Genomic DNA, 25,344 nt, shown 5'->3' with positions numbered 1-25,344 from the left:
GCATCGCAGTGTGTGCAGATGAACCATGTTTGGCTACACCCCTGCGACCGCCAGTGCTTGCTGAAGTCAAACAACGTTCTTGTGCGCACAATGCGATGACACACAGCTTTGTTTCCCTGCTTCCCTTCACTGGTTCCTGTACAGCAGGGTCAGTCTTTTTTTCACTGTTATAATCATTAAAAAGCAAAAGCAGCATGTGTATACATTCAGTAGGCTATATCTTCAGTAGCTAGCTAGCTAACCCTATGCTTTTCAGGGTTTGATTTTGGTTTTGGAACAGGGAAGAAACGTATATCCTTTTCCAACCTCTCCAGGTAACGAGTATCATTAATACATGACGTGCCCCAGGCACAACATTTAGCTCCAAATCCACAAAACCAGCCTGAAAATGAAGGAAATCTGAAACGATTGCATTAGAGTCGGTAGCCATGTTTCCATCAGCCTGTTTAGATGCCCATCTAGAAGTATTGCATCGGAAAATTATGATGGAAATGCCAAAATTCGAATTAAAATCCCCAGATTCGCACAAACTAAAATACGCTCGCTTTAGCCAGGTTTTGGTTGATTCGAAAAAATGTTGATTTGCAAAACGGGGGATGGAAACAGTTATGTTCGAATTAAGACTGACGTAGCGCACCTCTCTCCATGGTGATATCCACACTCCGGGTCGGGAAGGCGGTAATGCATTTACAAGCTGGTTACCAACCGCCAGAAAACGTAGAAGAAGAAGAATGCGAGACTTGTTTTGCTTCCAGTTCTGCGGAAAACTCGCCAACTCTCCAAAGTCCATACATTTAATGGAAACACACAGGATTCGTATTTCTTTCAATACGCATTTCCCAATGATTCGAACCACTTCTGGATGGAAAAATAGCTAATGGAGCACAGTAAGTACTAGTACGTAACCTGTCTATGCAGCCCCTCAGTGGCTACAAGTTAAGGCTAATCTGCTATACTGGGTGCATCGTTGCTGACGTCCTGGGACGCCATGTCAATTTGGGTCCATGTCATTGGTCTGACAGCCCACTGGTCCGACATCCCATTAGTCCGACGGTCCGTGGTGCTGAACGGCTCCTGACGGGCGTATTTCTACATTGATGGTGCGCCGCAACTGGCTCTGGGTCAGCTGGGAAAGGCTTGAGGCGAAGCAGGCTCACAGCTTATGTGTTAGTCACTTTCTTTTTCATTTTAACCCACACCATGATCTTTTCCTAACCCTAACCAAGTGGTTTTTGTGCCTAAACCTAACCAGACCTTAACCACAGGGCATCATGATGATTTCGGAACGGACTTCGGAACAATGGGTTTAATATGGTCGGAACAATGGGATGTCGGACCAATGGGCAGTTCCCGTCAATTTACACGCGTAACATGCATTGCCTCTTTTCAAAATACACTTTGTTTTCACAGGTAATGAACAGTTTCTGCTCATAAGCACACAGACCTTTTCAAAATAGATGTTGATAAAACACCTTGTATGTATGTTTATTTCAGCAAAAAACATCATGGTTTGGTTAAATATTCAAACAAGAAGCAAACACTGGACTCCTGGGTGAAAGTCCAGTGTTTGACCAATCTACTTTCCAGCTGCTTAAGTTATGTTGTTTCCCAGCAGCGTTCCAAACTGACCCTGTAGGGCAGCGTATCATGCTGCTGCGAAAGCATGTATTGCAGCTTCTAAATAAGTGCCATAACAGCAGATATGATCGACTCATTGTCTTTGGTTTGTTTGTACTCACTGTTTGATGATCCAGGGTGCTTCAGGTGGTTTAGGAGTTGATTGATTTGCAGGATGTATGGAGAGTTGCAGGATGAAACTGTGAACTGCTTGTCTTCACTGTCTCGTCAAAATAAAAAATAAAACACCCAAACAAACATTCCCTAAAAGAAACGGGCCTTTTGAAAAAACAAAGGTCAGATCAGTGGGTTAATAAATGAGTTCTTCAAACAAGCTAAGCTTAACCAAACACACAGTGGTTGAAGACTGTGTGTCACCATGCCCCACACTCCTTTCACCACACTTACCTTTAATTAGAGACTCCTTAGATGGCAGGTCAGGTGATGCATTCAGGTGTTTGTTTGTTTTTTTTAAAAAAAAGGAAACTAGAAGAGCCTGCTAGAAATAGCTCTAACAGGATGGCTGTTCTTGTCAGTGCTTGGTGGGGAGAAAACTCACCAAACGGCGGTATTTGACAACTTCTGAATAAGTAGAAGGTGATTAAAAACAATAACAACAATTCGCTAAAAATATAAACATTATTCAGTCTTTCAAAATAGTTTTAATCTCTCAAAATAAAGCTAGTTACATCTGGTACTGCTATAATTGGCTGACACCAACCCCGCTCAGATCTGACTCAATTTAGTGATGAAATTATATTAGCCAGCGACTATCATTTATCATTTATCACAGACCTTCAAGTCTTATATCAAAATGTAGCTGATTCCTAAATCTATTAAACTGAAGTCACACATTTACAATATATCTATCTCACACAGTTTTATAATATGCTTTATTGTAATTACATTTTTAACATGAAAATCAATACTAAAGTAACACAATAATCCAAAACAGAAACAAATTAACAGGCAGGATGTCTGGCAAATATCAACAGACATTAATACAGGAAAGGCAGCTTTTCAGTCACAGCGGTGGGCTAGTCATTACTGCAGCATGTCACTATACCACATCATAAGTGTTGTTACATGATCCAATTGTTCTCTCCTGACATATATCCACTGACCATATCATTATTCCAATTTAATCTGCCCAGTATCTTTTCACACACAGTAGTTTCTATCATTTAAACCGTCCACATATTCAGTGTAGGAGTTTGAGGCTCCTTCCAACACCTGAGAATCATCCGAACACGGGTTATAAGACCAGGTTTCAATATTCTAAATACAAATTGATTTAAATTTGGTGCTACAGTTTTGTCACCAAGGACACAGCCTTGGCGAACTAGGCAGTACACATTCTCACCATTTATCAATATAATGCAGAACGTTCCTCCACAGGGGAGAAACCCTAGGACGTTCCCATAATGCATGCATATATGTGTCATGTTCTCTCCTGCAGTTCCAATATAGATCGACTTAAAGTAGGCCCATTCTACTGACTGTGATAACATCTGTGAATAATTTTAGACTGAATACATCTGCCTCTGGCCTCTCTGATGTATTCCCTGGTGTTGGAAAGCATCCCATCCCATGTTTTTCATCTGATTTACAACACAGGTCTTTTTCCCATGTCATCCTTAGATTACCACAACCACTGTTTTTTATCCAGGGACATGTTGATCTTGATGAAAAGGAACTTTCCCCTTAATATTTCCAAAAGTGGCTTCACCCTTCAAGGTTAAATTTTTCCCTCATCCTATTATATGAACGAAAATTACCCTCTTCAAATAGATCATCTAATATTCTGATACCTTTTCTTAACCACTGAGCCCAATTAAATGTCTGCCTCTCCTTTTTTATTACATTTATTACATTGTTCCATATGGCTGAATATTTTTTGAATAATACCAGAAATCATACATTTTTCATGCACTTCTTGCCAAACTATTGTTAAATGTGCTCGGATATGATTTATTATTTATTTATAGGATTTTACTCTTATTATTCTCATGTTTAATTTTTTGTGTGAGAGCTTCAGTAGGTTTAAAAGGAGAAGTAAGTTCCTGTTCAGTCATAATCCAGTCCAAATCAGCATTTGTTTCGCCCCAGTATCTGGCAAGCTTTGCCATGTCAAGAGAAATACTATAATATTTTATATTTGGCAGTGATACACCCCCCTCCCTTCTTTGGCTGGCATGATTTAATTGGCAAATTGTCCATATGAATTCTAGGTTTTCTTCCATCCCACAGAAAATGGCTTATCATTTTAGTTTTATAATCAGAATCAGAAATACTTAATTGATCCCCGCAGGGAAATTGTTATTTGACACAGTTGTTCCGATGTAAAGCATAGAGAATTGTAAGACGTAAGAATAAGAGTATGAAATAGAACAATGAAATAAAATAAAACAAAATTAAATAGAAATGATACATTAAATTTGTAGATTAAATGTGCATTAAAATAAAATTAAAATAGAATATGCATTATGCCACAGTGTTTAACAATGGTACTTAAGATATTAAAATATTAAAAATAAAATGAAATTTAACGACACTATATACATCAATAGAATAAACAAGAACAGAATAAAGGTAAACACAAGAAAGATGTACAGTTATGTGCATGATAAAGTCGTAAACTGAAAAATATTGCACAGTTGAATTATTGCACCCAGTAGATAATTATGAATTATAAATTCAGAAGATGAATGAAGTCCAGATGCCTCTTTACTGACTCAGAGTGGCTGAGTTATACAGATTTATGGCCACAGGCTGGAATGACTTCCTGTGGCGCTCTGTGGTGCATCTTGGGGGAATGAGTCTGTTGCTAAATGTGCTTCTGTGTTTGAGCAGCACAGGGTGGAGTGGGTGGGAGACAGTGTCCAAGATGACACGTATCTTAGACAGCATCCTCCTCTCTGACACTGCCCCCAGAGAGTCCAGCTCTGCCCCCATGACGTTACTGGCCCTGTGAATAAGTTTATTGAGTCTATTGAGTTAATATGTTTAATTTACAGGCCTTTTTTTCTTTCAATACTATATGTTACCCTCACAATAAAAGCTGTATGCCAACCAACCCCGGTCTCCCCTTCCAGACTAGCTGAGCGACTCCACAAGTATTTCCACATCCATACTGGTATCTGAGGTACCCCCCCTTGGGATGCAAGTATGCGTGGTTGGTAATAATTGATTAAAAGTAGATCCTGTACATGACTAGGACAACCAGAAGAGACTGTAGCAGAGTCATAATAAACACACAATCACTGAACAATTCATGGAGCACACACATTCACACATTCTCACTCTCTCACACACACACACACACACAAACACACACACACACATCTGCTAAATAATAGCATTAGTGAAAGAGCTGGCTCCTCTTTCTGACTCCTTTCCCACACATGCTCACTGTTACAGATGCAAATGATTTACCTGCTCATGCCATTTAAAACCTCATCACCTGATTGAGTGTTGCTAAAGGCCTCATGTATATTCATGGCAGGGGCTGATTATTGAAATAAGATGATTTACATCCGCTTGTGTCTGCTTTCAAGATGCTCACACCCACTCTTGTTTTTCCTGTCATTATCAACGCAGCGTTAACAGATAAATGGGATCATAATCATTTCAGGTGGAGAGAGCTGAATGAATTACAAAAGCAGAGACAAAGGGGAAAGACTCAAGACAGTGAAAAGAAAAGTGATTTTGATTTATGTGGATTAAATATTATATTTCTTTGTTTGTGATTGTTTACATTAAATGCAAAAAAGGCAAATGACATTCCTGAAGTTCAGATGGTTTTCATTTATCAGAAAGTTGTGTGAGTCTCCTTTTATTGCTGAAATTGGTTAACTATATGAAACAGAAGCAATAAAAGGAGTCATAAACAGCACCTTTACATACATTTCTAATTAAACTGTCCATAAAGAAACAAACAGCCAGGGTTTTCCTTTGTTACCTATTCTGTTTGACATTCACGGACAGGATCTCAAGTCGCAGCTGGTGGGGAGGAAGGGGTCCAGTTTGAGGAACTGAATCTTTGCTCTTTGCAGATGATGCGGTTCTGTTGGCTTCATCACACCGTGACCTCCAGCATGCACTGGGGCAGTTTGCAGCTGAGTGTGAAGTGGTGAGGATGAGAGTCAGCACCTCTAAATCTGATTCTCTGGCAAAAAAGCGTTTATTGCCCCTTCTTGGTAGAGAGAGTTACTGCCCAAAGCAAAGGAGGTCGGGTATCTCTGGGTCTTGTACGTATGTGAGGGTAAAATGGAGCCTGAGACAGACAGGCAGTTTGGCGTAGTGTTAGCAGTGATGTGGGCTGGACCAATGTGGTAAAGAGGGAACCTGAAGGCGAAGCTTTCAATTTACTGGTCCATCTACGTCCCAACTCTCACCTATGGTCATATCTCTGGGCAGTGACCAAAAGAATGAGATTGAGGATACCAGTGGCCAAAATGAGTTTCCTCCGTGGGGTGGCTGGGCTCAGCCTTACTGTATGTTCAAACCAACAGCAACCAGAGCTTCCTAAACGGTGGAAGCCATTCATTTTCATTGAGAACCCCACGATTTGGACAACTTGGGCGACCTGGTCGTCAGCCACACGTCTTGGGCTCCTACAGCACACTTCTTCCGACAATGGATACCGAGAAGTGTTTTACTTGTGTTTTTGCCCACTCAGTCCTTTATAATGTGTCGCTGTTTGGTTACAAAGACCAAAATAAAAAGAGTGAGGCTTGGGACCGTGTTGCGGAGGTAGCTGGTTGGTCTGGTGAGTTTTAAAGTGTGTAATGTTAGTAATGTTGTGGCGTAGCAAGCAAGTCTTCCTTGCTTGGTTTGAATGGGATGACATAAGCTTTCTGTTTTCATTGACCAAACATAACTTTCTGTCGGCCAACTATGAGCTTTTTGACTGGACAACTGTAAGCAGCAACTACGTTGCTTTAGAGCCAGTACTTCGCTTTGCGGCTGCTTTAAATTGACAAGCACGATAGAACGTTCAATGATTCACGTTGCGACTAGAGTGACTGAAGCTGGCAGAAATATTTTTGACAGCTGTGTTTCTTGGGCGTCCGCGAGAGACTTTGCCTCTTTGGAAGCTTCTGGTTTGAACGTACAGTTCGAGATAGGGTAGGGAGCTCAGGCATCCGGAGGGAGCTCGGAGTAGAGCCACTGCTCCTTCACATCAAACGTGGCTAGTTGAGGTGGTTTGAGCATCTGATCAAGATGCCTCCTGGGCACCTCCTGTTAGAAGTTTTCTAAGCACGTCCAACTGGCAGGAGGCCCTGGGGCAGACCAAGAACACACTAGTGGGATTTTATATTTCATCTGGCTTGGAAACACCGTGGGATTCTCCAGGAGGAGCTGGAAAGTGTTGCTGGGGAGAGGGACGTCTGGAGTACTTTGCTCAGCCTGCTGCCTTTGTCACCCAGCCATGGAAAAGCAGATAAAAATGGATGGATGGAAACAAACATAAACAGGTAGCAGAATGACACAGTTGCTAGATGTGAGAACTGATTGAACCAAAGCAGTCATGATAACACAGGAGCTTCACAAACCGTTTCATGGTTGTAAGTAGATTCAGCTTGCATAACTCCTTGGTCGCTCGTAAGGGGAAAAAGGGGGAAGCTTTCTGGGACCCAGCCAATCGCAATAATCATGTTCATCCTACATATAAGCAATGATAACTATGTGTTATTTTGAACCTCTATTTTCACCATTACTTATCAAAACAACAGAAAAACTATTTTGCTGTTGTTTTAATAAAATGCTGCCTGCTTCATGACCAAAACACCCTCTCCTGAAAATGGTATAAAAAAACTGTGGGCAGCCATTCACATTTACTGCCCCTAACAAGCAGAGAAAGAGCACACATGTTGATATGAGCAAAGCAGATTTGGACAGGGCCCAATTACTTGACCTTTTCAGGAGCCCAGTCATTCTGTGGGCGGGCCTGCATACCTCAAATGTCTTTCCACTCCTGCACAAACTGTTTTTGCTGAGCACTTCATGCAATATTTCACACATTAGTCATTAATGTTATTCTTCAAGACCCTTGAAAATCTCAGCACTGATCACTGATGACTGCGAAAACAAATCAGTTGTCCATTCAATCTTTATTTAAATCTCAAGCAATCAGCGAGGGTCTGCCCTCATTTTCAATATTATTCACACACACACGCACGCACGCACGCATGCACACGCGCGCGCGCACACACACACACACACACACACACACACACACACACACACACACACATAATTAATGAGGGAGAAAAAAAACAGCAAAAATGGAACACAGCTCAAAAACAATTACATTCAAGAGTGGAGTCCTTTGTAGGTCACTGTTTTAAATTGACCTATTGGTGTGATTAGTTTTATTGTGTGTTGTAAAATCTTCCATGTATGTGCAGCACAAACACTAATAGATTTCACATGGTACTTTAAGCATTAGTCAATCACTTGAACGAGTCAAATAATGACTATAGGACCTAGTTAATGAGGAAGTGATATGTAAGGCCAAGTTGGCATTACGGGTGTTACAAATAAATAAAAACAAATGCCTGTCACGTCTTATTGTTCAGTGGAGGAATGTAACTAAGTACATTTACTCAAGTAATGTCTCAAGCACAAATTTACAGTACTTTTTCTTTGAGTATCTTAATTTCCTGTCACTTTCTACTTCTTAGAAGGTAAATATTGAACTTTTTACTCCACTTAAAATATTTGATAATGGCTACTTTTCAAATCAAGATTTTTGCACACAAACCATATAAAAATATAAAAGAGCAGCTGAAACAACTAGTCAACTGATTAGAACATTTATTGGATTTCGATAATTGTTTGAGTAATTTATAATGCAGAAACATTTTATTGCTTCAGCTTCTCAAATATGAGGACTTGCTTCTTTTCTTTTTAATTATTTTTATGATTTTGAAAGTACTTCTAACACATAAATATATTTCCTGATTGTACTTACATGCTTTTAATTAAGTAATATTTTTAATGCAGTACAAACAGAATATTTCTACAGTGTGGAATTAGTACTTTTACTTGAGTAAATGCATGTGTTACAGATGCCCGCTCAACCTTTTCATACATGATGTAATGAGGATCAGACGAACTGTCAGATCAGATATAAAAAATATTGGCTGAGTGAGCCCTCGTGTGGGCAACAACTGTTACTACAGCTCTCCACCTAGTATTTGAACTAGATATAATACATAAAAAAGTCTCCCAAACACATGTTCAAACTCATATATTATTTATTACAATTAAATATTTTTCTTATATTACAGAGGTCCATTTGAAACCATACAAATAATCTGTGCTGTGATTAATATTTCCAAGATATTTCCAAAAATGCCATGCAAAGAATATGAACATAAATTCACATCAGAAGAACCAAAGTTAAGGTTTTTGTTTTTTTTTTGTACATCTGGGAATGAAATTAAATTCATGTTTCGATACCTTCCCCTCCTCTCTCCTTTTCTTTTTGGTGCAAACATTTCTTTGTGGTGATTCAAGATCAGACCAGCGTCATCTGGCAAAAATGAAAGGCATTTGGAAGGTGGGTAAAAACAACAGCTTGTCCTTCTCTTGGTGGAAAACGTTGGGAGTATATACGACGGGTTAATGGGAACAGGCACAGAGGACCAATTAAGACATAAGTATCACACATCTTGATTAAACATAATTAGTTTGCTGAGTGATTCCTAAGGCCATAATATGGCCTGTGTGTGGTTTTAAACTCTGATCCAGAACACCCAGGGGGATTTTAAATTGCTGAACCAAATCAAACCCAATGTAGATTACCCAATTTTGCTTTGTTGGATTGTGCTGTGTGGGCTTTACTACTGTACATCCACCATCCATCAATATTCAGTAAAATGCTTCAGTCAGTCAAGAAGGTTTGCTTCAGTTACAGACTTTTGGTTCGATGATACGGCATGGTGTACTCTTTCTATTTCAGCTTAATGAAGTGAATTAATATTATGAACATGTTAATCAGACGAGGCTTGTTTGAAAGTCAAATATTAATCCATTAATTAATTATACTGAATTCTATTTTTGTGATTCAATGCACAAGAGTCATCTACTCAACCCTCTGTACAGGGAGTAAAGCAGAAGTAGGCAGGATGTGGGCATTTTCAAGTGATACTCCACCCACAAAATCTGCAATCTAATACCCCCTGTGCTTCTAAGGTGGCTGTAAATAGATCGCCGTTGATGCAGAACAGCGCTTGTGGTCACCTTAAAACATGTTGCATACAGAGGATTCAAATGGTGACAAGTCTCAAAGATTTAAAAGGTCTCAAACACTCCGGCAGCATAATTCATTTCCTCTCTCCCTGAAGCTCTGCCAGGAAGCTGTGTCTTGTTGTTTGGAACATAATGAGAGTACAGATGGACAGCTGAGAGCTGGATTATGATGAAGAAGTGGATTATAAAAGTTTCTGTGGACGTTTTGATACTTTCTGTCCACCGTGAAAACTTGTAGCGACTGAAATGCATTTAAATGGATGGAATTCAAGCTGACTGCAGCCGCTGTTCTTTGAGAAGCACACAACCACAAACCTTAAGGAGCAGTTCAGTACTTTGGGAAATACACTTAGCACTGTCTTGTCGAGAGTTAAGGCCTTTACACATCGGAGGCTTTTTTCTCTTGTGCAGTAGTTTGTATATATATTTTTTCAAACTGTTTGTTTCATGATTACTTCCACACAGAATGTGATTATCTCACGGCAAAAAAGCTGTCATTTGTTTTTCTGATCTCAGGTCGAGTTTTTGTACTGAGAAAAAGGCATAAAGACATCAACCAATCATGCTGTGTGGAACTAACGTCACGTCAAAACAACTGTTGCATATTCATTTCGCATAGTTTTGATGCATAATTTTAACAGCTGAGTTGTGCATTTTCATGTCGATTATTTGTTTATTTCTCACTCCCAACTTGTCAAATATCATAGTTTGGTCAGTGGTCCTCAGCGTCAGATACCAATGCACCAGGCAGCAGTGAGAGACTGGGCGGCATAATTTTTCGAGGCTCTGAGAAACTGCCATAGTATAAAGAGTGAGGGTGTCCACGTAGGGCAGGCGGGAGAGGAGGTGAATCGGTCAAACAGGATCTGGACTTTCACTTGGGAGACCACTGTTCATTTCCTGTGTGAAACTGAAGGTAAGTTATATCAATAACTTGTGATGTATACATTATGTTCGTCACAAATTTCAAATTTCTTATTTCAAGCCAAACCATGATACTTTTTTCTAAACCTAACCACGTGCTGCCTTAAGCACGTGTTGCCTTAACCATAGGAAGTAAACCTAAAACTAAAGGTATGTTTATTTTGAAAAGCGACTGTATGCACTTCACAAGCAAGAACTGGACATTTCCTGTGCAAATGGAAGTTAAGTTTGAAAATACACAATGCATGAAACAAGAGTAAATTGACATGGCGTCCCTGAATGTCCCAAACTGATGCTAGAGGGTACCTATAGTGTCATAGTTTGACCTGTACAGCCACTGACCAAGTGTCGGTATTCAACAAGTTGGGAGTGAGAATATGCTGTTCCGTGTGTTTCAAGGTATTTAGAAGAGACATCAATACCACACTCATGTCTGTACTCTAAATATGAAACGATGGCCAACAGACAGTTAGCTTAGCTTAGCATAAAGACACAAAGATTTGATGTTTACAGACATGTTAATCAGTGAGCTTTAGAGGGGCCGGTTGGTGGATTTTGTTGCCTTTTCTGACAGAGCCAGCCCAACTGTTTTCTGCAGTCTTTATGCTAAGCTAGGCTAATCTGCTGCTGACTCCAGCTTCATAATTAGCATACAGGTATGAGAGTGGTCTCAATCTTTTCATTTAACTCTGGACAAGAAAATAAAGCAAGCGTCCTTCCCAAGTGTTTAACTATTCCTTCTTTAACAGATCACTTTGAATTTGAAACAAATCTTGGGCAGACTTTTGTCAAAATGAAAGTGTTGATCAAGGATCAGTTCTGTCTTTCAGTTCACATGAAAGCGATGAACCTGAGATGCATCTCAAGTCTCTAGGAATCAAGATCAGCACACTAAGAAGCTTCATAACCCCAGGCTGATATCGGTACACATTTCTAAATGAAAGGCTGGGAATGTTCTATAAGGCAGCAAGATCAAGGGCACAGGCTAATGGCAAGGTAGGTTTAAATCATCGTAGCATTCGGCATTTAAAGGTGAAGAGGCAAAGCTTTATCATCTGAGGAGAAGTGACAGGAGAATGACAAGAAGCTGGGAGAGGCCAAGGTACATTTTGGTCCTGCAGGTTAAGCATCTCTGGTCACATGTTAGCAGGCGTCATTCAAACTGTATCTGAGATCCTTCTAAATGTGTCCTCGAATCTGCCTGGAGGACTTCAACATCTCAACACGACATTTAACAGGCTTGTAATGGGCAAGCAAGCTCAGTCAGTCACAGAAATACTATCGCAAATGACTCACACTTTTCATCTTAGACAGTGCAGCTAAGAGGGAGAGACCTCCTTTCTAATCAGGAATGAAAGCCACTCATCTAAAACTCTATTCTTTAAAATTATCTTTTGAAAATAAATTATATTTTCTCAGTACAGAAATAAATACATATCTTCTCTCAAACATAGGAATGGATCATCATCACAGATCTAAATGCTACACTGAATACATTACTCACCATCTCATCGGTGAAGAAACAAGAATATAGGTGACTAACTGATGCCATCTGCCACGAACAGACACTCATCCAGATATATAAATGCAAATATACAGTTAGCTGACAGCGGAGTCAAATCACACCTCTGGCAAACAGCTTTGAGAAAGTAAAATATTCCTCAGCATTGGCATAACAAAAATCCCCTCACTGCTCAGCTCATTGGACGTCTTCACACTGCGAAATCAAACAAACTCAAGTGTGCTTTCCTTGTACAGTGCAGGTCTGTACTAAACTGTGAGAATCACCAGGGTTACAGATATGACATAAAACCTAGAATAGAGCCAAAACACCTCCATATGTCATTGTTTGCTGCGCATGGACTTAATCAGTGGTGATAAAGCTGACTTGGATTTAATCAAACCTTCTGATAAAGGACTTTCCTCACAGCTGTGATCAGAGTTTACTACGTAGACCACCAGGTCAATCATGATTACATCAGAATGGAAATGTTAAAGTTGCAAGCTCAAAGATCTCTGTTTCGTCCAATTTGGCGGCGCCTATGGTGATTAGCTGTGATTGCAGTGTGTTTGCTGGCAGATTAAAGGTCCAGTGTGAAGGATTTAGTTGCGAGGCTGCAGACCTGAAACTTTTCCTGTGTGCCAGGCGTATAAACCCAGTTCAGACCAAAGATTTGCAATAAGATGAAACAGTTTTAGAACGCTGCAGAGAAAAGTTGAAGCAGTGTGAACTGGCTGCCGTTGAAGATGATGGTAGCACCTCGTCACCTGTTTCTACATCCAATCGACTTGTAGTCCAAGTCCATTGGTCAAGTCAAAATGACTGCAAATGGCATGTTTGGCCTCTTCATGGTGTTCTGGTGTTGGACGGTGGGTCTCTGCTGCTGCTCACTGTATGTGCTTATGTCTCCCCCACACATTCTCTTTGACTGATTAACTGGCGCTGCTTACTTTTACTATTGTGGCGTATTTATTATGAATAAAGTCCATCTGATGCTCTTTTTGTTTGTTTCCTTACTACTATCCTTACTCATATTTTAAGAAGCTACAAATGATATTCAGCCACAAAATAAGCCTGAAAAGCTGGAAATCAGAACAAAAGTACAGAGTTGTTGCATAGAGATGATACACCATCTCACCTAGATACATTGGCACAAGGAGTTGCCTGTTTCAACTTGTCTTTGGTCTGAACTGGGCTTAAGGGAACTATGATGTCTGACACAAAAATGTGAATGGCCCTATCTAGAGCCAGTGTTTGGTTTATCCATTCTGGACTACTGCAGAACTACATGGCAGACTCCTCGGAAGAGGACCTGCTCTGTGTATATATAAACGACTCATTCTAAGGAAATGAAAACATAACGATTCTTATTTCCAGGTGATTATATACTAATGAAAACATAGCTACGACTACAATAAACCATTTCTGCAAAGAGATGCCTCTGAATTCTACACACTGGACCTTTAAAGGCCTAGTCCACGTGTACATGGTGTATTGAAAATGTGGCTTTTTTCAAAGTATGTTTGTGTGCACACATGTATTTTTATTTTGGTGTGTGAGACCAGATTATGAATGACTGTGTGCTGCTTGTGATATTTCTTGGTAATGTCACCCTCAACATGCAGTTCATAATACTGTAAATGTGAGGGTTTCGTCAGTGGGTCATAGGCTCAATCACTACTGTGTTACTAGTTCAGATATAGATAGTGACTTATCAGACATAAATGAAAATCTTCGAGATTATTAATTTACATGATAGAACAGTAAATCAATTGGTAAAGCTAATTTGCTTTCTTGTCAAGAGTTATATGAGAATATTACTCTCGTGTTTGTCCGGGAAATGTGTAGCTGGAGCCAGCAGCCAGTTAGCTTAGCTTTGCATAGCACAAAGACTGGAAACAGGAGGAAACAGCTAGCCTCACTCTGTCCATAGTCAGGCTAGCTGTTTTCCTGTTTCCAGTATTCATGCTAACAATGGATGTTTAAAGACAACTGGATACAGTGTTGGGGGCCGTTTCTTTCTATGAAAGTTGCTCAGTGGTGCACGAAGCCAAAACAGTTCAACTTTTGTGTGTAAAATTACTAGAATCTCCAACATCATTGGGCCCACAGAGCAAGTGCACTAGAGACTATAAGTGGCAAAGCGGCTAAAGCGGGACTTATACTTCTGCATCGAATCAAGGCTTTACCTACAATGTAGCCTACGCCATAGCCTGACGTGGACGTCCCCAAAAATGTAACCACACATTGCTGCGACGCAGACCTCCTGTCTATTTTTGTAAGCTGACACCATTTCCTTCAGTGGAAACTAAGCTTTTTTTGTTAAGACAATAAAGCGTGAGATTTATCCTGGCTTCATATGAGCAGAGGAAATCTCAGCTAGTTGCTAGGTTAATTTATATAATGTAAAATGCTAAAGAATTGTGCTAATAATGTTAGAATTTTATATTTGTTTGGAAGATGTGTTCAGTATAAGACAGTTGTTTTGTTGGTGAACCTTGTGAGTTGTAATGGAGACGAATTTAGTAATGTTACCTTTGTTAAATGTTGCTGTTGTCGCTATTTTTTATGAGTAGAGGAAATGTCTGCTAGACGCTAGGCTAATTTATACAGTGTAAATTGCCGTAGGCTTGTGCTTAGCATGTTAGCATGCTGTATTCGGGGGGAAAGTGTTTGTCTGTGAAAGCTGCGAGTCATAGTGAAGCTGCTTTGTGTACTTGTGTTTGAGCTTGTCGCTATTTAAGCCATGTTTAATGTGTGTTTTGAATCAATTAAACTTTATAGCACTTCACAGAAACCCCAGCACCAACTAGTGTTTTGGAGGTGTAACTGCAGAGTGACACAGACAGACCACTGCACAAGTATAAATGCTCCCAATGGCGTAGGCTACGGCACAGGCTCTGCATGGAGCTGATGCACAAGTATAAATCAGCCTTAACTTCCAGTTTAGCGCTATGCTAACTTGAATGGGGATAAAATGATTTAATCGTGCGGCTCTTCTACACTTTCGAAATGTTACCGGAACGAATAGATCAAATCCTGATAGTGAAATGGGTCATGTCACAGTAGTTATGACGTTCAAAAAAAGGTATTCACTAATTTATAGTTGTCTCTTTCACATTGTAAGTCTATGGGAAAAACTCTTTTGGGCCCAACTGCGTCCCGTGACAAACCCAGAAGTTGTAATTCCACTGTTCCTGGTGGCTTGAAGCCAACTGGCTGCAGGCATTAGGTTCATATTTACAGTACAGACATGAGAGCGGTATCGATCATCTCATCTAACTTTTGGAAAGACAGCAAATTTCCTCAAAACTATTCCTTAAGCACATCTTGAACACAGATGTTCACTCTGGAGCTTCTCTGTAAGACTGCAGTGCGTAACAGAGAAATCTGATGACAAATGTGATTAAACCTTCAGCCACTCTGTTTCTTCTCATGGGCCGATCTAAAACTGTATGCCTCCAATTTTCTTTAGGTATGGCGTATCATTGAGACACACTGAGTGTCTGATATCTGTCAGGCAGCCAGTAACATAATTCACACTTAACATCAACCTGTCTTCATATTTATCAAATGTCACATTTCTAAGAGCTACAGTAGCATTTTCTACAGCAGAGTACGTTCCAGGTTCTTCACACAGCTGCTACGACACCACAGAGCCATGTATGATAAAGACCATTACACTGCCATATTAACTCTTATACAATATGTCAAGCCATTACTCTCACTAAATAAATGTGTGGCATGTTAAGTATGAACAAGAGGTTTCAAAACAAAAGAAGCTCATGTCTCAGTCCTTCATCCTAAACTTCCAGTTCCTGTCACGCAGGCAGCAGGTAGGTATGGAGCTAATTAAAGTTGTGGAGGATGTACAGCGTTATCTCACGTCCCATATAGCATTATGTGTCATGCCCCGTCAGATGCTACTGCAGATTCTTGAGGAGGCGTCCGTAGCGGAAGTCATAGACGTGTCGACAGAAAAACACCAGCTCTGGGTCGACGTCATCGGGCACACAGTGGTGGGTGGGCATGGCGTTGCCGACAACAGGTGGCACCATGAGGGAGGCGGCACAGTCGCGCACACCCTCCCTACGGCGTTTTACCAAGGCACAAAATCTGGACGGAGCACAAATACAGGACATCAAACTCAATCGCCTTCAAAAAAGCAGTCAGAAAAACAATATCAGTGTTTCTTTGTAGCTTCAAACTCTCTGAGAACTGAGAAAAATTCGCCTGCTTTTTATGTTAAACATTGTGCACTGGTCTAAGCTTCAAAAACACAGCACTGCAGGATTTTCTCAGCAGGTAATCTTTCCAATGTTTAAAGCAAAAAATATACTTCAAAGACATACGCTGAAGCCACCAGAAAATGTTCTTTCTTACCGACAATACTGTGCCAATGTTAGGACATAGCATTTGTCTTCAATACAGGCCACACTGTTCACATCCTGGTGACGAGACGCAAAGATCTCATTCTGGGGAAAGAAAGTTTCAGTCATGGGTTAGTAGCTCCAAATAAAAATAAAAAATAAATCATCTACCAAGACTGAGAATTAAACAAGTGATCCCTTAAATCTTCACAGTCCTAACATGCACACAGGGACCTTAAAAGACAACTCCTCTCTCCTTCGTTGTTCACGAGCACGTCACCTTCACTTTCAGACGTAAAGACAGACTCACAGGAGAAAGATGTTTCTTCCTCTGAGCCAGAGCCCTGCTACTGTTCTCACACTGCCGCTCTGATGTGTTTGTTGTTTGTTAGTGCAGCCGAGAAATGACAGACTTCATGCGGTTTATTGTTTCCAGAGATTTAATAAAGTGCAGCTTGTTCCTCTGGGAGATTACTGACAACACGGAGCAAGCACAGCAGAAGCTGCTTTTCAACATGTGTGTCTGCTGGCGTTGTGTGTGTTTGTTCACTCACTCTCATCTCTTTTAGACACATTTTCAGGTGCTGAGTTAAGCCAAAATCTCTGAAGTCTTCCCTTGAATTGTAATGTTTTCATTTTGATGCAAATTCATAGTGTATAAACAGGAAGAAATGAAGGGAAAGAGTAATTGCTGAAAACATCAGTGTGACAAACTAATCCTAAAATCCTACAGAAAAGTATTTTACTATAAGCAGAATTAAGCGAGCAAAAACACCCTGGACATTTAAGTTAAAGAAAATAAATTCTATGTTTAAATATAATGTTGGTGTCACTGTATATTTGTCTAGTTGTCTACAAATCTCATGCAAAGTCCAAAACCAACAACACGTTAATGAGTTTACAGTACTTTCCAACTTCCCCAAACGTGTTTGTTTCTACTGAAGATGTAGAGCAGGGGTGTCAAACTCATTTAAGTCCACTTGATCTCACGTGGGCCGAACCAGTAAAACCATTACATAATAACCTATAAATAACAGCACCTCCAAATTTCCCCTGTTCTCTTAGTGTAAAGACACACATACTGAAAACACTCATCCATTTACAAAACAGATGATAAACAACTGGAGGCGTCGGAAGAAAAATAAGTACAATTTCAACAACGTGTCTCAGTTTTTCCACATTCAGTCAGTCTACTACTCACTGGCATTACATGTGCATTTTTCCATACATTTCCACTCCTGTGCAGTACTGCTGGCATCACCACACCAAACTAAAATGGAGACTATTGAGGAAGCAGGTGAAGTTTTCCCCTGTCTTACAAACCATTTACAAATCTGAAGTTTTGGCAGTGCCTTGGCAATATGGTTCCACTAATACTGTTTTAACCCCAGTGAACTCTGCAGTGGAAATGGTCCAGCAGTGCTTATATGGGATTTTTGCTTATTGTGATGTCATTTTCTGGAGTGTCTTAAAATGCTTTGTATATCTAAAATCTGTACAACCAAAACTTAAAGGTTATGTAAGTCAATAAACTTAAGGAAATTGTGTCATGAATAAAACTACAATTGCTGCCTTGTGGTTGTATGGCTCCACACACCAGCTGAGTTGTGCAGTCCAAATCTGTGAAACCACAAATGCTTGACACACATCATCACCCCGGCAGCACAGAAGATCAACACAACTGGCACAGTTTCAAGGTGGACACCCAAGATTAGTGTCACCGATTCAGTATCTGTCCAAATGTCTCCCCTTCTGTTCCTGAGATACGATGTTTAATGATGGACAGAAAAGTGTTTTTGCAAAACATTATGATGCCACAGTTCAGGATATATAATGTCATCACTTCACCATTTTATCCTATTAGACATATTTGTGTGAAATTTTGTTATAATTAGTATAGGAATGTTTTGTGAGGCCACAGTGACCTTGACCAAACCCTTAAAAAACCTCATCCTTGACTCAAAATGGATGTTTGTGCCAAATTTGAAGAAATTCCCTCAGGGTGTTCTTGAGTTACCGCATTCACATAAATGCAATGGATGCAAGGTCACAGTGACCTACCCTTTGAACTTTAGCCACCAAATTCTGTTCAGTTCACCCTTGACTCAAAAGGATGTTTGTGCCAAATTTAAAGAAATTCCCTCAAGATGTTCTTTAGATATCGTGTTCACAAGAATGAGACAGATGCAAGGGCACAGTGACCTTAACCTTTGACCAGCAAATCTTAATCAGTACATTGTTGAGTCCACGTGAACATTTGTGCCAAATTTGGAGATATTCCCTTAAGGCATTCTTGAGATATCGTGTTCACGAGAACGGAGATTGACAAACGGTCAGACAACACGAAAACATAATGCCTACAGCTCCAGCTGTAACCCAGGCGGAGGCATAAAAATACAAAAATCATCATGTTTAAACATTGAATTTTACAAAGTAAACACAAAACCTACTGATCCAACAGATTTCTAAATGTAGAAACATGAACAAAATATCTCTAAACACTCCGTAAGTTATTTGAACTATGTGCATGATTTAGTTTTTGAGATATGCTCATTTTTATGAGCAGAGTGCAAAGGCTTTTTTATACTGTAGTTCCAACAGTGGCACCTAAGCCATTGAATGTTTTCACACAGTTTTGCACCGCACATAACATAATGACATCATCTCCAGCATACAACGTGATGACATGGAAGACGGAAGCTTTAGATTTCTGCTGCATAAAGAAGGAATGTTCAAGCTAATATGGTTTTTGTTGTAGACCGAAATATACAGGATTATGCATACAACAACCTCCTGTGGCCATCTGCGGGACGTCTGTTTTTAAAGAGTAAAGACTGAAGTCTGATACAGATTCTTTTGCACAATATTCAATATCTTTAAATATGACCACAGTAAGTACTTATTGTTTCTTCAGAGGACTGTATTCTAGTCAGGGTGGGAAAACCTCTGAAGCAACATTTTATATGAAGTACAGTACTCACTGTTTAACTTTGCTCCTGAAACCTGACACCTCTTGGCCTTTGCAAGTGCATCAATATTAGCTGTGCAAAGTAAACCAGCAGACCGGATTGGACCCTGATCTTAAATATATAGTTTTTGAAAAAGAGATGAGTCATTTAGGAAGCTGGGGTCTTTTGAGTAAATACAGCACTTGTTGGGGACTATTTTCTGCTGTGGATGAATATGTATAATAAAGAGCACTTATCACAGCAGGGCGGTTTGTGTGGGATTGACTCAAAATAAACTACAGGGGCAGAGTTTTTGATAATGAAGGGACGTGTGGCTCATTGTTGTGTTTTAAATAGTTTATCAAGCGACATCAGGCTTTGAATACACAGATAAAACTTGTGAGTCGGATCAATTCATTTTGTTTTGTTTCTTTTTTGTGAGCTTTATAAAGAATATAGAATATTATCAACCTTATCATTAAATTAAATATAAGTTTTAAACATCAGTTAAAATGGTAGCTAAGTTAATTCCACCTGAGAGACTTAAAAGCTAACACGGCCCAAAGCATAAATATTCTACCCATGCTTACATGCAGTTTAATATACACTGCATGCACAATGGTTGACAAGCTACTGCACAGAATGAACTGGAGCTATGACTCACGGGTCCTCGTATATGATTTTAACAAACACCTGCCGACCACTCAGAAAACAGTATTTTAAAAAGGTATAAAAGGATTATCTTCTCACCTCACAATGTATACTAGGGTTGCGTCCCCCCTGTGTGTGTTCTGGACGGTAGTACCAAAACAAACTCATCATCAGCTCTCCTGTAGAAACACAAAACACACACAGTTCACGTCAGTGCTGGAGCCAGTTATTACCGCATTAATTCAGCTCCTCTTGTGCTGGAGTTAAACACCGTGTACAGTATGTGTCCTACCTGACTCCGGCTCTTCCCACAGAGATGAGATCTTGGCCACGTAAGGCAGAGACTTCTTTCTAGGTCCAGATTTCAGCAGAACAGTGTCTCTGACCCGAATCAGCTCCCCGTCCCTCTGGACTCCCTCGAAACACTTCCTCAGCACCAGCGTCTCCTCTCCCTGGAACACAGGCAGCAGGACACACTGATAAGCTGAGAGAGGTTGTGGAGTAAACAGCTCCAGGATGTGATTTGTATTGAATGACTTGTGTATCTCGACAGAAATGTGGACGGTCAGGTGTTTGGACGAAACTCAGAAATCAGTGAATAAGCTCTAACGTGACAATATGTGATAAATCATCCTGTCTTAGAGCAGAAAGTAAAGTGACACCATCTTTAATTACAAGCGGCACCGCTATGGCTGCGTCAGAAACCACCAGCATGACTTCTTCTACGTACCACAGAGAAAACCTCCTTCTGAAAGGGCAGGCCAACTGGCCGCCAGCCGTTGGTGGATTTCTGGCGGCCGTTCTTCGGCTGCTTGGCAACCGTTCGCCCTCCAACGCTGGCAGAGCCCAGCTTCTGCTTCTTGTCCCTGTTGAGAGGGCAGACAGCCGAGCTGATGCTGCCGGTGCTGCGTGCGCCAGACCTCGACCCGCTGGGCGACTTGGCACTCTGCGGGCACTCCTTCGCCACCTGCAGCGGAGGCTGCGGTTGGCTGGGGTCGGACAGCGGAGTCTGAACGTGGGGCACTGATTGGCCGGCTGGAGGCACAGTGGGAACGGGGCAGCCAGTGAGGGTTCTGGGGCTGGGACAGATGGGGATGGAGGAGGGACTGTGATGGTCATTAAGGGTGGATGAGTAGTCGTCTGAGGAAGGAACGGAAAAGGAAACATAATGAGTGACGGGCAGTCTTTTAAGGAGCGGCAACAGCGATCAACAACCTTAACAAGGTTACATAACAGAGACCTGAACGATACTCAGTTGTTATTAGTTCCGCTGAAGCAGCAGAAATAACAAACAGAGCCTCAATTAAGGTCAATTACAGCCTTTAACAGAGCAGCCCCTCACACACACACACACACACACACACACACACACACACACACACAGAGCTAAATAACACTAACACTAGCACTGACTGTGTGAAACAACAAGAGCAGCTTGTGCACACTCCCATGACAGTTGTGGTGAGGACATTAAGGTGGATTAATGGTCAATTTATTTCAACGTGATCTCTCTACTCCCTCCATCCAAACTTCATCAGCAGCCTTCATTTCCTCCATGGAGAATACATTAAGATACTTCAACCAACTCAACCATTAGCAAACATATTTATTATTAGATATAGATGTACCATAGATCCATACATCTATGTCATGTAACGCTGTTATGTTTTATACATCCTGCATTACAGAAGGAAACACTGTACTTTTTACTCCCCTATGTTTATTTGACAGCCAGTGAATAGTAGCTGCAAATTAAGATTTTATGTGCAAAACCTTTGCTGTCTGACCTTATAAATTCTGATGTATTGTTATAGATTCAATTATCCAACAGTGTGTACTCTCAAGTGGCTCAAAATAGCTCAACCACTAGCTACAACATTAAAAGTGCTGCTTACACAGTAGTGACTGCCCGGCAGGTAGTATCATTCCAAATGGTTTAAGACAGGAGTGTCAAACTTTTTTGAATGGAGGCCAGTATAGATAATGTAAAAATACCTGGGGTCAGCTGCTTCTCCCATCATATGGGTTAGTGATAGCAAAAAATTACATGAAAATGAGACAAATGCAACTGTTTCATCTTCCATTGAAAAAGTTTTCATTCATTTTTTACTGCTCCAGTTTATGAAAACACACTAGTTCCACCTGCTTGGTTCCTACTTGGTCAGTGTCTTCAAACTATGATAGTCTTGATTTAATGAGTTGTATATAGAAAGGCAAAGTGATCTTGCTTGATTAACCAATATTGGGGGAAAGGGCCACGAGACAATGGGTGTTCAAAAAAGTCAGTGGGCTACAATTGGCCCCTGCACCGGACTTTGGACACACCTGCTTTAGGTACATTTAGCAACTAACTTTTTTACTTATGTAAAGGTTTATTGCCATTCCATACCTAGTGAGAATATAACAGTGAAGCTCCTGGTTGTATTGACTTAACAAGGGTGCGTTTGATTACTTCTTAACATTTGTTTTGTAAAAGGAAGACTGTGCTATCTATTTTGTCAGAAGTTACACAGTCACTTTAGGATTTGAATATTTTTGCCAACACAATTACTATTTACTTTATCATCTTATTACAGCTGCAACTTAAAGGCCCTGCACACCCACACAGAGGTGTTATTACTTGGCTAATTAGACCACAGTTCAGGGGCACATTCAGCCCCGACAAAAAATGTCACAAAACATTCATAAAAGGTGCAATGCGCAGGTTTTAGTGGCATCTTGCGATAAGATTGAAGGACTGTTTGGTTTGTCTGTTCTGGGCTAGTGAAGAAACATCATGGCAGACTCCATAGACGAGGACCCACTCCATATGTGGATATAAACAGCTCATTCTAAGGAAACGAAAACACAGCGATTCTTATTTTCAGGTGATCATAAAATTATGAAAACATAATTATGAATACTATCTGGCATTTCTGCCAACAGATGCCCCTAAATCCTACACGCTGGCAACCTCCGAAACTTAAAAGTGAAGCCAACACAAAATGCCAAAACCTGCAGTTCTTTGAACGGCCACTTGAGGCTGGCTCCAGTCAATCCCCAAAGACCCCCCATGTTAAAATGCCCAACGTTACAGCAGAAATAAGCACATTAACAGCCTGGTACAAAAACAGTTGTGGTCTCTATAGCTAATTTCCCCTTTCACAACAATTGTGCGGGGGTGAATTATTACACAACTCACCAGTTTACATTTTCTTAAAGCTTAAGGCTCCACAGCTCCAGCCTCTCAACCAAATGTGGTCACTTCTGGCTCCAAAAATCCAAGATGGCTATGGCCTAAAAGCTGAATTTATGGCTTCAGAACAGGAGTCCACAAACTGATGGGTGACATCATGGTAGCTACGTCCATTATTTTTATAGTCGATGTCTGTTACACAAAGTGCTGTCTTTTAGTACTGCAGGTTTATACACCCATCACTGCTGATAGGGTAACACCTCTGACACACCCACCAGAGGAGTTAAATACCTCAAAGCCTGTTTTACACCAATTTGGGGAAACATGTTGTTCAATCTGGAAGCGTTGCACACCATTTTCAGACAGAACATGCCCCAGGTTGATGTTAGTCATGAGATTACCACATCATGGGCCCACATGAGTGTAATTAACAAAGGCAAATATTTACCTCCCATTCACTTCATTCTCTCCTGGTGGCAAAACAAAATTGCATATTCCGATCGCACGGAGTTCAACTTTGGTAAACTTTGACAGGAAGCCTTGATCAATGGCTAGGAAGAATATGTGGAAGGGGACATTGATTGCTACTGTGCTAAACCAAACTCTGCTCAATCTTTACTTAGTGTACATACAGTTTTTGTTTTTATTTAACGCTGGCTTTGGCAGTATAAACGTATGCTTCCCATGCCAATAAAGGCCTTCTGAATTGAAATTAGTGAAATCCCAGTGTATTAAAAAGCAGTACGCCTGAGTAACACAACAGGGTGTTCAACGCACCACCATTTACATTTAAATAAATGTTTTGCTGCATTTTGTTGCAGCTAAACACAGCCCTGATCTGTACACATTCAATACAGAGAGAAAGTCTAATCAGGCAGAGAAGCGGCAACACCTGTGTGGGCAGACCATCGGTCTCCTCACAGCAGACATTTTGACTTGTCATGGCAGGAAACCCACAGCTGTTACTAATAACATAAACGATGGCTCCGTTCTATTCAAGTGTCCCAGTAAGCCATGACAGTGTGACAGCAGGCCCATGTGCACAATACCAGGAAAAGCAGCTGAGCGGAATTCAGCCATCATTAATTCTATTATTTACACCTGTGCTTTTCCTACTGTGACATGTCAAAATGTCCTCCATGAAATCTATGAGTAAGAAGAGACTTTGGCGCTCTTGTAGAGTCTCAACCCTCATAGCCTGACCTGCTTTCGGCTGCTGGAGACCACAGAGAAAGATAGAGCGCGAGCAGCTGAGGCGCAGCAGTACACTGGTGTGTGTTCACATGTAATTAGTGTTGTTTTGAGGTCACACTCAGGTGTTTTTAACCATACACCCACACATTCAGCCAGTCACACAGCGTTTGTGTGTTACACCGCAGATATCACAGCGAGTTTTCCTGTTCTGGTTCACATCTCTGACTCGAGCACAGTAACTAACTGCTGACACTCGAGCTCGTACAATCAGCTCATTAGGTTTCAGCTGCACAGGCCTTGTATTCACTGTCCGGCTGCTTGTATTCAATCGGAGACAAAAGAGGTCTTGCCCTTTATCTGATATTTTTTTGTTACCTCCCACTCAAGTGACATTCCAAAATGGGAGATTAAAAATGCCTGACATAATAGCTATTCTCAGCGCATTGTACTGCTTTGGCAGCCGGATTAGGGGGGGCACTGCATACAAAATAACCTAATAACCGTAGTGTGCTCATGAACGTTTAATACTTAAACTACTGTCTTATTTAAAGGGTTCAATGATTTTACACATGAAGCTTTGTTTCCTTGTCATTTGGAGCCTGTAAAAGTTGTTTCATATCTTTTGTGGCTCTGCAGGGAGCTCTGTAAAGTCTAAGAACACACAAACTACAAATTTATAACAGAAAGTCTCAGTTACAAAGT

At 40.6% G+C, this 25,344-nt stretch overlaps 1 protein-coding gene across 2 annotated transcripts in view; it reads right to left on the bottom strand.

Annotated features, from left to right (window-relative positions):
• Window positions 1-8,952: 8,952 nt before the first annotated feature.
• Window positions 8,953-25,344, bottom strand: part of bahd1 (bromo adjacent homology domain containing 1) — a 56,897-nt gene continuing 40,505 nt past the window's right edge. For both annotated transcript variants that reach the window (XM_049595730.1, XM_049595731.1), the window contains exons 3-7: window positions 21,004-21,413; window positions 20,566-20,725; window positions 20,373-20,452; window positions 16,688-16,779; window positions 8,953-16,420 (exon numbers count right to left, since the gene is read on the bottom strand). In XM_049595730.1, coding sequence (XP_049451687.1) covers window positions 16,228-16,420; window positions 16,688-16,779; window positions 20,373-20,452; window positions 20,566-20,725; window positions 21,004-21,413 — 935 coding nt within the window. In that variant the 3' untranslated portion in view covers window positions 8,953-16,227. The remainder of the gene's footprint in view (window positions 16,421-16,687; window positions 16,780-20,372; window positions 20,453-20,565; window positions 20,726-21,003; window positions 21,414-25,344) is intronic.

This window comes from Epinephelus fuscoguttatus, linkage group LG14, assembly GCF_011397635.1.
Source record: "Epinephelus fuscoguttatus linkage group LG14, E.fuscoguttatus.final_Chr_v1".
Classification (NCBI taxonomy): domain Eukaryota; kingdom Metazoa; phylum Chordata; class Actinopteri; order Perciformes; family Serranidae; genus Epinephelus; species Epinephelus fuscoguttatus.
This window is presented reverse-complemented; position numbering and strand designations above follow the sequence as displayed.